Source organism: Chenopodium album, chromosome 3 (assembly GCF_948465745.1).
Source record: "Chenopodium album chromosome 3, dcCheAlbu1.1, whole genome shotgun sequence".
NCBI lineage: Eukaryota > Viridiplantae > Streptophyta > Magnoliopsida > Caryophyllales > Amaranthaceae > Chenopodium > Chenopodium album.
The window spans coordinates 6,845,575-6,858,485 of record NC_137836.1 but is presented as its reverse complement, the minus strand read 5'-3'; the positions used below and the strand labels follow the sequence as shown (position 1 = coordinate 6,858,485).

The window sequence follows — 12,911 nt, the reverse complement described above, 5'->3', positions numbered from 1 at the left end:
AGAATCACTTCTAGGATAGAAGAGACTCAAATCGTCAGTTCCTTTCAGGTATCTAAGGATTCTTTTTACTGCTGTCAAGTGAGACTCCTTTGGATTTGCTTGGAACCTGGCACACAGACCTACACTAAAAGATATGTCAGGTCTACTAGCTGTTAGATAAAGTAGTGAGCCTATCATACCTCGATACATAGATTGATCAATGCAAGTTCCAGATGGATCTTCATCCAATCTAGTAGCAATTCCCATAGGAGTATTGTTGGTTTTGGCATTTTCCAACTTGTATTTCTTGATCAGTTCCTTAATATATTTTTGCTGATGAATCATAATTCCCTCTTCAGTTTGCTTAATTTGCAAACCAAGAAAGAAATTTAATTCTCCAGTCATGCTCATTTCAAATTATCCACTCATAAGGTCAGCAAAATACTTGCACAGAGATTCGTTAGTTGCACCAAATAAAATATCATCAACATAAATTTTTACAACTAAGATATCAGTTCCATTTGACTTTAAAAACAATGTTTTATCAATTTTGCCACGTTTAAAACCATTAGCCAAAAGGAACTTAGATAATCTTTCATACCATGCTCTAGGAGCTTGCTTTAACCCATAAAGAGCCTTGTCAAGCTTATAGACATGGTTTGGGAACTCTAGATTTTCAAATCCAGGAGGCTGTTCCACATAGACTTCCTCATTTAAGTATCCATTTAAGAATGCACATTTGACATCCATCTGGTACAGCCTAAAACCCATATAAGCAGCAAAAGCAATAAGTAAACGAATAGCTTCTAACCTGGCTACAGGTGCAAATGTTTCTTCATAGTCAATTCCTTCTTGCTGGTTGAAACCTTGTACAACTAGTCTAGCTTTGTTCCTGACAATAATACCATGTTCATCTAGTTTGTTTCTGAATACCCATTTTAGTCCAATGGACTTCTTGTCTTTAGGTCTAGGTTCCAGATGCCAAACTTTATTTCTTTCAAATTCATTTAGTTCAGCTTGCATAGCATTAATCCAGTCTGCGTCAGTTAAAGCCTCAACATAATTTTTAGGTTCCATGGAAGAAAGGAATGCATTGAATGCACAGAAGTTCCTAAGCTGAGATCTGGTTTGAGTTCCTTTTGTGATGTCACTCATGATTGTGTCAACTGGATGAGATTTCTGATATTTCCAGAGCCTTGGAGTGAAATCTTTGATTGGATACATCCTCTCTTCATTATTGTTGACTAGTTCTTCTGTAGGAACTTGATTCTAGAACTCAGGTTGAACTTCTTCAGGAGTTTCCACATTTTGGCCTTCATTATGATTTTCAATCTGTTCTTGAAGTTGAGTTCCTGGTGCATTCTCCAACTCTGGTTCAACATTTGCTTCAGGATTTGTTACTTCTGCAATTTCAACTTGCTGCTTCTGCAGTGATACTGATTCCTCATCTGGATTTTGCTTACGCACAAGTCCAATCTCGAAATCATCATCACAATCCTGTACATCAACCAAATTTTCAGTCTCATCAAATATAATATGTACAGACTCCTCAACACACATTGTTCTTTTATTATAAACTCTATAAGCTTTACTATTTGAGGCATATCCTAGGAAAACTGCCTCATCACTACGTTCATCAAACTTTCCCAAGTTCCTTTTGCCATTATTGTGAACAAAACATTTACAACCAAAAGATCTAAAGTAAGAAATATTAGGTTTTCTCCCTTTCATAAGTTCATAAGGAGTTTTGTTGGTGATGGCCCTAACAGATACTCTGTTGAGTATATAACATGCTGTGTTCACTGCCTCAGCCCAGAAATTTCTAGGCAGCCTGCTTGATATCAGCATTGTTCTTGCCATGTCTTCAAGACTCCTATTCTTGCGTTCCACTACTCCATTCTGTTGTGGAGTTCTTGGGGCAGAGAAATTGTGATCCATACCATACTCAGCACAAAATTCATCAAATTTTGAATTCTCAAATTCTGTTCCATGGTCAAATCTAATATGTATCAACTGATTACCTGTTCTTCTCTGTTCTTTCTTCACAAAAGCAACAAACTCGTCAAACGTTTCATCCTTACTTACAAGAAAGAAAACCCAAGTGAACCTTGAAAAATCATCAACAATAACCATTACATATTTCTTACCACTTCTACTTTGGATTCTCATTGGACCACAGAGATCCATATGAATGAGTTCCAAAGGTCTTTTGGTACTTACCATCTTTTTTGACTTGAAGGAAATTCGGGTCTGTTTATCTTTAGCACAAGCTTCGCACACTTTGTCATACAGGAACTTAATGCAAGGAAGTCCTTCCACTAAGTTCTTAGATCTTAATTTATCCAGTAAAGAAAAGCTTGCATGGCCAAATATTTTGTGCCATAAAAGAGGATCATCCTCAATAACACTAAGACATGTTAAACTACTGTTAGGAACCTCGTTAAGATCCACAACATATGTGTTCCCTTTTCGAGTTCCTTCTAAAATAATGTTCCCAGTGTCATTGTGGATGATTCTACACTTATTTGAAGTAAAGCTAACAGAGTTACCTTTGTCACAAAACTGAGAAATACTTAACAAATTGTGCTTGAGGCCCTCGACCAAAAATACATTATCAATAGCATGGGAACGTGACCTTCCTATCTTACCAATAGCAATTATATCACCTTTCATATTATCACCAAAGGTCACAGTTCCACCATAGTAGGCATCCAGTGAGAGAAATCTAGTTTTATCTCCAGTCATGTGCTTAGAACAACCACTGTCGAGGTACCAAGTGTTGTTCCCCCTCACTGGAACCTGCAAGAAGAATTTAAACGTTAGAGTCAGGAACCCAGGTTTCCTTGGGTTCCTGTGTAACATGGGTTGATTCATTTTTCTTTACCCAGATTTGTTTTACATGTTTGATATTCTTCTGAGTGCTTTGTTCTTTCTTAGGGCACTTAGCTTGCTTATGCCCTGTATTGCCACAGAAATAACAAACAATGCTACTGGGCAAGTTGACATACTTCTTTTCTTTCTGGAACTTCTTTTTAAAACCTAAACCTTCAGTATTCTTAGTTTGAGCCTTAGTGATCCAATCAGGAACTCTATACTCTATTGGTTGTTTACCTTTCCTAGCCCTCTCAAGTTCCCCCTCAAGACGTGCCTTATCCATTTTTAACTCTTCCAAATCATGTTTCAATTTTTCAAAATTCGGATAATCAGTCGGTGGAGGAACTTCAGAGTTAGGAGTATCAACACTTAGTTTTAACAAAGACAATTCCACATTCAAGAGTATGTTATCTTGTTTTAAGTTCTCTAGAGTCTCTTTTAGAATTTTATTGTCATCAAACAGACTGAAGAACCTGTATTGAATGTCAAACTTCATGTTATCAACCCATTCACTGTTCTCTTTGTAAGTTATCAAAGCTTTATCACTTAGATGTTTGGATCTATGCAATTCTTTTAGATCTTCTTGGATTTCCAAAACAGTATCTATTAGATTCTCTTTAGACAGATGTTATAATTGATTGTAAGAGAACCATACCTCAGACTCAAGCTCCTTTAGCTTGGCAGCTTCATCAGTTTTTGCCATTAGACATAAATGAGCAGTTTCTTCTGATGGTTGATCCTCCTCTTCTTCTTCTGAATCTGTATCTCCCTAAGCAGCAAGCATGGCTTTCTTAACGTTGTCCTTGGTGAAGTAAGGCTTGTAGACTCTTGACTCCTTGGATTGCTCCTTGCCTTTAGTCTTTCCTTTCTCTCCATCCTGAGCAGGACAATCTTTGATAAAATGATCCTTTGATCCACACTTGAAACACATTGTGTTTCTGGAACTTGTATACTTCTTGTTCCTGTCAAACTTCCTATTGTTCATCATCTTCTTAAATTTCCTTACTATCATAGCCATCTCTTCTTCATCAACATCTGATCCTTCTGAGTCTTCAGCCTTGAGTGCCAAACCTTTATTTCTGGAACTTTCAGTGTTGGAACGCAGATGAAGTTCATGAGTCATTAATGATCCAGCTAGTTGTTCCATATTGAACTTAGTAAAGTCCTTAGCTTCCTGCATAGCAGTAACCTTGGATCTCCAGCGTTCATCTTGTGGTAGGCTTCTCAGGATTTTTCTTGCCTGTTCGTCAATAGGAATTTGCCTACCAAGGGAGTTCAATTCATTAATAATATCATTAAATCTAGTAAACATCTCTTCTATGGTTTCTTTGGATTGCATTTCAAACCTTTCATACCTAGACATCAATAAATCTATTTTAGAACGTTTTACCTCGTTAGTACCTTCATGAGTTACCTGTAACAAATCCCAAATCTGTTTGGCAGACTTGCATCCCATGATACGATTATGTTCATGGGGTCCAAGTCCACAGTGCAGATACTTTATAGCTAAAGCGTTCATTTCAAGTTTCTGATAATCTTCTTTATCATAATCAGAAATAGATTTAGAAACTACCTCATGCTTGTCATTGGTTTGATTTATTTCAAAATCACCAGTTTCAATTACACGCCAAACCTGGTAATTTTCGGCCTTGATGAATATCTCCATCCTGTTCTTCCAGTAGGCATAAAACTTACCGTTGAACATAGGTGGACGTTAGGTAGAGTACCCTTCTTCAAGTTTCTCCTTGTAATTCATCTCTCCAGGAACTTACTCAGCAAAATTTTCTGCTTGCACGTGAGAACCGTGCTCTGATACCAATTGTTAATTGAGATGAACACTACAAGAGGGGGGGTGAATTGTAGTTGAGTTCCTAATTATAATTTTGCAAATATAAAACAGAACAAAATAGGAACTTGCGATGCACAGAGATTTTACGAGGAAACCTTCTAGTGCCCAACTAGAAGTAAAACCTCGACCCTACCTTAGGGATTTCAAACACAAATACTTCCACTATAATAGGGCAAACACCAAGTTACAACCTATTATAATTCAGCCTCTACTCTCAAGTTCCAGAATGAACTTGCTACAGAACAACACCTTGTTCTACCCAGTTTGAGTCCCACACTCAAACTCACTCGTACTCCCTAAGTACAGATCTTCCCCCTTCTCACCAGAAGCTCTCTCTGTATGCAATGATAAAAATACTCTCACCCTAATAAACTCGAAACCAAATACAAGAATTAACACCTAGTATATGATAGGCAAGCTATGCATGAGACCCGAAACTAATATGACAGTATGATAAGCTTGGAAAACTTACACGACTATAGCTCTGTAAATTCTTCACGCATAAAACTCACAAAAACCTAGGCTCATATTATTCTCTACTATTTATACGAGTATTACCTGTATAAACAGTAGGTTTACATAAAGATAAATAAGTAAAACTTAAATTATCTTAAAACACGGTTTTTTAATTAAATCCTTTGAAGAAAATCTTTTCAGAAAATAAGATAGAAATATTGAATTAAAAAGCATAATATCTTTTTAACAAACTGATTTTAAAAGAAGAAAATCTTTTTCCGATTTCTATCTTTTATCTTTTCCGATTTTAATTTATTTGCCAAGCTAACTGTCACGCTTCTAATAAGTTTCATGCATATCCTACTTAACATATTTAACAATGAATCTAGAAGATAAAACATTAACTAAAACATTGCTGCGCTGTACTCTTGTTCTGGTAGGTTTACTTGGACTCCACGCTTACTAAGTTCCTCCAAAGATCTTAGTCAGCAATCTTCAAGTTCCTGTGAAGGAACGTTCCTGTGAGGGAACTCAGTTACTGTTAGGGAACTCTTCTTTTATATTGAATAACTTTCTTGATAAAGAACTCCTTCAAGTCTTCTCAGCTTTAGTTACTTCTTCCATCTCCAAGATCAATTTCACCTAGGCTGCACAAACACTTGAAAAGTCTTTATGAGATGAGTTTGTTGTAACTTAAGTTCCTCATCATCAAAACCTTTAAACATCAACACATTATTTTTTTTAGCTTTTTTTATATGAAATTCAGAAATGAACAGATTTTTTGAAAAATTTAGAGTAACGTTATAGAAATTACAACGGAATCATCTATCGCAGATGATTCTAATTTTAGGGTTTGTGAGAAATTAAATGACTTGAAATCAGGTAAGTGATTTGAGTTTATTGTTTTTGAGAAGTGGGTTGGCTATCGTGGAGATGTCAAAAAGGGCCCTTGCTATCCCCGAAACGTATCCTATAGCCTGAATATTATCTTCCCAAAATCGTTTGTCGACTGTTGTACTACCGTCGAATAATGATATGCCTTAGGGATGGTTATCTGGTACGGGGGACGACATTGGTTTGAAAATTTCGTGCATTGTAGGGAGTCAGTTTATGATGGTACTCGGTAATACACGACCTGATTTGTGACGTTTGTGTTAGATTTTGACACATTAATCATTTTTAAAACTCAGATAATCTTCCACATGAGAAGTGTTTTTTTATTACTATTATTATTATTTTTATTATTGATTTCCAATTTTATTTTATTTTTATTATTTTTTTTATTGAAAAGGTCTAAATGTTCAAACATAAGCAAACTTTATTTTGTTATTAAATTGTTGGATGAGGATCGTTATTTCTCAACATTAAAAAAAAGCGATTTAAATGTTTGCTTTTACTTTCTTTTTAAAAAAAATAAAAAATTTTAATTTGGTTTTAAAAGTCGAATGCAAACAAAGGCAAATAATTTCAGTCAACTTCAATTAGTCATTTCACAAACCCCAAACCCTAAACCCTAAACCCTAGCCCTAACCTAAATCCTAATCATAACCTTAACCCTACCCAAAACCTAAACCCTAAACTCTATACCTTATACCTTAACTCTAAATTCTAAACCCTAATTTTTTAACCGTAACCGTAAACTCTAAATCCTAACCCTAAACCCTAAATTCTAATCCGTAAGCCCTAACCCCCTAAAACCTAAACCATAAAACTTTAACCGTAAATCCTTAACCTAAACTTGTATCCTAAACCTAAACCCCAAACCTCAGCCTTAAACCTAAACCTTAATCCCTAACCACAAACCTTAGTCATACCCTAAAACTAGCCTAAACTACCCAAACATAAACTGTAAACCTAGCTAAATGCTAACCATAAATTAAACCACCATAGACCCTAATAATCCCTAATCACAAGCCTTAACCTTACCAAGAGCTTGTTATAAACACCCGGGTGTACTGTACACCCATGTGTATTTTATTCTCATTTTGGTGATTATTTTTTATTTAATCATCAAATGAAGAGCAAACACTAACCTTGGATTAGTTGGGCGTATATAAAAAATTCTAAACCTTACCTTATACTTTGACCTTACATAATGCTAACCCTAAACCTAAGCCCAAACCTGAATCCTAACTTAATCTTAAACCCTAAACATAAAATTCAAGCCTAGATTTAAAGCTTACCCTTAAATAACATAATACATTAATCGATAACCTTCTTTTACTTAATTTTAAAGTCAAAATATTTACGACATACACATTATTTTTTGTAAGTTTATAATGGTATATTTCTTGAGACATATAGCGTTGGTGCATGTTTTTTGTGACCATTATCTTATCAATGAACTTTTAACGAACTTGTAGCAAACTTTTTATGTGTTGGACGTGAATTTAAATTACCATGTATTTAACATTTTTTGTTAGTCTTGATTATTTATTAGTTGGTTTTTTTTTAAAAAAAAAAGTTGGTTTTTGAAGAATTATTCTATTGGGCTTTAATTCCATTGCACATTCAAGTTTTTAATACCCTACCATTCTCAAATTTATTACGTGCGAGTTGACTAAAGTACAAAAAGAATGAAGCTTTAAACCCATTTTTATATAATAATACTCAAAGGGGATTATATATTAACATACATACCTCTTATATGAAAAATATATTGTACCAACAATTGGTGGGCTTTTTTTTCCTAGAGATGTAATTTTATAGCTAGCTACAATGAAAAAAGAGATTTAAAATTTTAATCAATCACTACATAAACAAAATTAATTAATGAGAGTTGTCAAGAAATTATAAAACAGCGAATATTGATTTTTTATATAAGAAAAAAAAATGATGAATAAGAAGTGTCAAACTCATTGTATCATAAGCTATGTGTCCCATAATAATATTTTTTCCATTTTCGTTTTTATGGTCAAAGAAAATTTTGACCAATAGTTTTCTAATAATTTATACAAATATATATGGTTATATAAGATATTGTTAAATTCATCTTCATATGTAATTTTATGATATATTTTTTTCTGGTCATTATTGTTATTAAACAGTTTAAGATATTAAGGGTCAACCAGTCAAAGATTTGTTCTAAAACCATGCAAGTAAAAATGGGAAAAATAATATGGGATTGATGGAGTTAGAGGTGTTCAAAATGTAATAATCGGTTTATTGGTCTCCAAGTCAAGAAATTATTTTTCTTGGTCATTTACTCCGATCCATTTCCAAAAAATGATCCAAGTCGATTCAATCCGAGTTTTGGACCGAATCTTCCGATCTAGTCCGGATGTAGTCTAAACTTAACCGGATCAAACACTTATGAATTAATGTACCCATCTTTTGTTATTGGGAAATGAAAATTGGAATAAATTTCATTTGACTATAGAATATAGACTACACACACTATACCAAATAGGGAAATTGCCATTGGTACCATCCAGGTTCTGACTTTTCCCAGCGGTACCACAATTTTTTTTTTGACTTCCGAATGATACACCCCAGTTTTTTACTTACTAACTCACGTGATTAAGTCTGTTAATCAGACGTTAAAAATTTAGTAAATCTAGGTTAAAATATACTTTGGTTAATAAAATAAAAAGACTAATTTACCCCCTTTTAAACCCTTCCCTCCAACGATCAAAACCCCTTCCCCTTCCATTTATGTCAATTTGACATAAACCAAACCAATTTCAAAATTATTCCTGATTTGCTCTGTTGAATTCACGAAGGGAGAACCTAAAGTTTGCAGAGATTTGTTGCAATTTTCGTTGAGTTTCAAAGCTTGGAGATTGATACATTCCATAATTCAGGTATGTTAGTACTACTACTGTTCAATTTTTAAAAAAATTGGTGATTTTTTTTGGTGTTTTGTTTTGAGGGAATTTAGGTTAATTTTTTGATGAATATGTTCTGTAATTATGCAAATTTAGGTTATTTACCTCTACATGTTAATTTAGGTTAATTTGTTGATGTATATGTTGATGTATATGGATGATATGGCATGATCATGTTTGATTGATAGGTGGATCTATGAATGTGTGTTGTTTAAAGTGTGTAGAATATTTGTGCATGTTGTAATTGTGTACTTTGTTTGCCTTATTTTGCAGAATGGGTGATAGTAATGAGGTTGTGTTAAGGTTTCATTACTTTGGGAAACATATTGACTTTAAAGTTGACTTAGATACATGCAATTTGATTGACTTGGTTATTGAATTTGAAGACAATGTTGACATAGACCCCGAGTTTCCTATCATCAACCCTTCCTTTAATTATGCTTACAATCAAAAGCATAACCCTTTATTAGATGATACTGATTTATTTAAGCTGTTTCAGAGCCTAGGTCAGTGTGATGTGTATGACATTTGGGTTGGGTTTGCCAAAAAACCAAGTCCTCTTAATAGAATGATCATGAACTTAAGGAAGTCCAAACATGCACCACCAAGTCATCCCAGACTGAACCATTCCAAACTAATGAATCTTCTCAGATCACTGCACCCCAAACAGAACCTCCTAAAATTGATGAATCCACTAAGATTACTGCACCCCAAACAGGATCTCCTAAGATTGATGAATCCACTAATATCACTGCATCCCAAACACAATCATCACAAATAGATCCCTCTCAGCCTTCCATAGAAGAAATCATTTTAAATGATTCATCTCCACCTAGGTATGTTGATCATGATTCACCGGTAGATGAACCAATTCCTGAACAAAATGAACATGAGTATACCAAGGGTAGGAAACTGTTTGAGGCTTCCATGGCAAGGATAGAAAAGGCAAAGAAGGTCAATGTTGCAAAGAAAAAGAAGAAAGCTGCCACTAAATCAACCCCAATGCAACCACCATCCTTTAGGTCACCAAATACTGTTTTCAAGAGCTTACCTTTGAGAAGGAGCCCAAGATTTTCACCTATTACAGTGACTGAGACAGCTGCTTCTAATGTCCAACTTTTGCCTAAATCATCTCAAAGCTCTGTTTTTGCAAAAAAGCTTCCTAGGACCACAACAATTAGAAAGGGGTTAAGGTTAAAGGTTGGTACTGCTGCCATAGAGAGAAGGATGCTTGGTGTTCAGTCATGTATGATTGAAAGTCAAGAAAATGACCTTAGTACTGGTTTGAATGAGGGTGAAGAGGAGGGTCCAGTTAGAAAATTAAAGGTGAGAAGGAAGATGGATTTTGTTGTCCAAAGTGATGAATCTGGTAGGAATGAGAGTGAGGTGGAGGGTACTAGCTTTGGTTTGAATGAGGGTGAAGAGGAGGGTCAAGTCTCTAGTATAAAGGTGAGAAGGAAAAATAAGCAGTTTGTTGTGCAAAGTAGTGAATTTGGAGAAATAAAGGGTGATTGTGATGAAGAAGATTTTGATGGAGAAGTAGCACCAAAGCGGGATATACCTGCAGATGAGTTGGTACATCTTTAAAGGATTCCTAAAATAAAGGATAATTGGAAACCAGGGAAATGGTTTGAATTTTTAGATGATGAAGATGATGAGTATTACTTTAAAAGGTTGTACAAGAATGGAGAGATGTATGAGGATGCAGATTTTGGCAAGATTCAACTCAGACCATGGATGATTTTTACAGATAAAGCACACTTTAAGGATACACTGAAGGACTTTGCTGTGCAAGAAAGATTTGCTATTAATGTTGAGTATGCTGACAACAAGAGGTACACTACAGTGTGCCAATCTCAGTGTTGTCACTGGAGGTTACATGCAAGCAGACTTGCAGATGGCAGAACCTGGGCCATTAAGAAGATATGGCCCAATGTGCATACTTGCAGGGGGTTAGAGACATACAACCCCATATGCAATGTTAAGTGGGCTTCTCAGAAGGTTATGGAAGACATCAGAGCTAACCCTGACATTCCTGGCAAAGCACTAAATGAGTTGCTTTTCCAAAGATATGGCATATACATGAGACAGTCCACTTTGTACAGGTTAAAGTGTTTTGTCATTGAGAAGCTCTTTGGAGGACATGATGAGTCATACTCTTTGCTGCCTACGTATGCTCAAATGTGCATTGAAACAAACCCTGGAAGTAAAGCTTTTTGTGCTTGGAAATAATCTGAGTCCCTACCTAAGCAGCTTCAGTTTACAAGCATATTCATTTCTTTCACTGGACAATGGAAGGGCCTTCTTAGAGGTGTCAGACCTTTGATTGGTGTAGATGGAACACACCTCGAAGGTAATTATGGGGGCATATTGCTATCTGCTGTGTGTATAGATGGCAATAATGAGATTTTTCCCATAGCCTATGCTGTAGTAAGCCAAGAAGACAAGGAGTCATGGAGCTATTTCTTTTGGCATTTGCTGAATATTGTTAAAGAGTCCTCAAGAAGGTTCTGCTGTAGGCACCTCAGTAGGAACTACAAAAAGAAGTTTCCAGGCCCTCTCATGTATGTCATGTTCTGGAGAGCTTGTAATGCTACTTCTGCTTTCACATTCAGGTATACTACTCAACTTCTGCTTTCACATGTGCATTCACATTCTGCAATTCTCAAGATTTGCCATTAACATTCAAGAAAGCTATGGAGAAGCTTCAGAAACATGGAGGTGATGAAGTCATGTCTTGGTTTGCAGACTTGGGGGAACAGTCCAAGTGGAGTAAGCATAAATTTGACCCTGATGTATGCAATGAATCCAATACATCTAATTTTGTGGAAAGCTTTAACTCCACACTTGGAGTTAATAGGTGTAGGCCTGTATTAACTTTGCTAGAAGGTACATTGTGCATAACTTGTTTACTTCTCATAAGGTTTATAAATTGTGAGTAGTTGTCTAATTTAGATTCAATATGCAAGCATAAGGAGGGTATGCATGGTGAGAATTGCAACAAGGCTTGAGAATGCAAAGTCTTGGAAATATGAAGACATTTGTCCAAAGATTGTGAAACTGGTGAAAGAGATAGGAAAGGCAAGCTCAAATTGTAGAGTGTACAAGTCCAGCCCAGGGGAGTATGAAATCCATGAAGGTAAATCTCTGTTCCCTCTGAGCCTTAACAAGAAAATTTGTTCATGTGGGGCATGGCAATTATCTGGGGTACCATGTAGGCATGCCATTAGGGCACTAATTGATGCAAAGTTAGACCCATATGACTTTGTTAGCTCCTGGTACTCTGTGAAGACATATAAGAAGTCTTATAGTGTGTGCATTAACCCCATTCCAGACACAGAACAATGGCCTACTGATGACTCGGGTAGAATTATCATGCCCCCTAAGATGAAAAGGGGAATTGGAAGGCCAAGTAGGAATAGAAAAAGAGAAGAAGGAGAAGTGCAACCAGGAAAAAGAAGCAAAACAGTGAAGTGCAGCAAGTGTGGTTGCTTTGGGCACAATAAGGCAACCTGTAAGGGAGGCTTAACTGGAAAAGAGTTGAAGGCTTCTGAGCCTGTTGTCATCAAGAACCCAAGGGTTAGAGATCAATCTAATGCAGCAAAGGCTTCAAAGACAGCAACATCTGAGGCTGCAGGATCCAAGTCCATGAAGCAAGGAAGACCCTCAACTGAACATCCAACAGAATTGAATGCCTCACAGATTCCTACCCAACCATTGAACCAGTCTCAAGCCTAATCTGATTCTCTAATTTTGTACACAGTAGCAGAGAGTTATATGTATTCAACTCTCTTTTTTGATACTTTAGCTGATTTTTTGTTCAGTAAAAGCTAGGGAATTTAAGTATTTTTTTTTTTTTTTTTGGATTCTGACAGTGTAGTTTGCTGTTTGGAATTGATACATTTTGGTTTGGAACTTAACTTTGT

At 35.7% G+C, this 12,911-nt stretch overlaps 1 protein-coding gene across 1 annotated transcript; it reads left to right on the top strand.

Annotated features, from left to right (window-relative positions):
* The first annotated feature begins 10,677 nt into the window (after window positions 1–10,677).
* On the top strand, window positions 10,678–12,723 carry LOC145624782 (uncharacterized). Its single transcript, XM_081677872.1, has 4 exons — window positions 10,678–11,156; window positions 11,295–11,415; window positions 11,601–11,780; window positions 11,941–12,723. Exons 1-4 carry the CDS (start codon window positions 10,678–10,680, stop codon window positions 12,721–12,723), a joined length of 1,563 nt encoding a protein of 520 aa, XP_081533998.1.
* The last annotated feature ends 188 nt before the right edge of the window (window positions 12,724–12,911 follow it).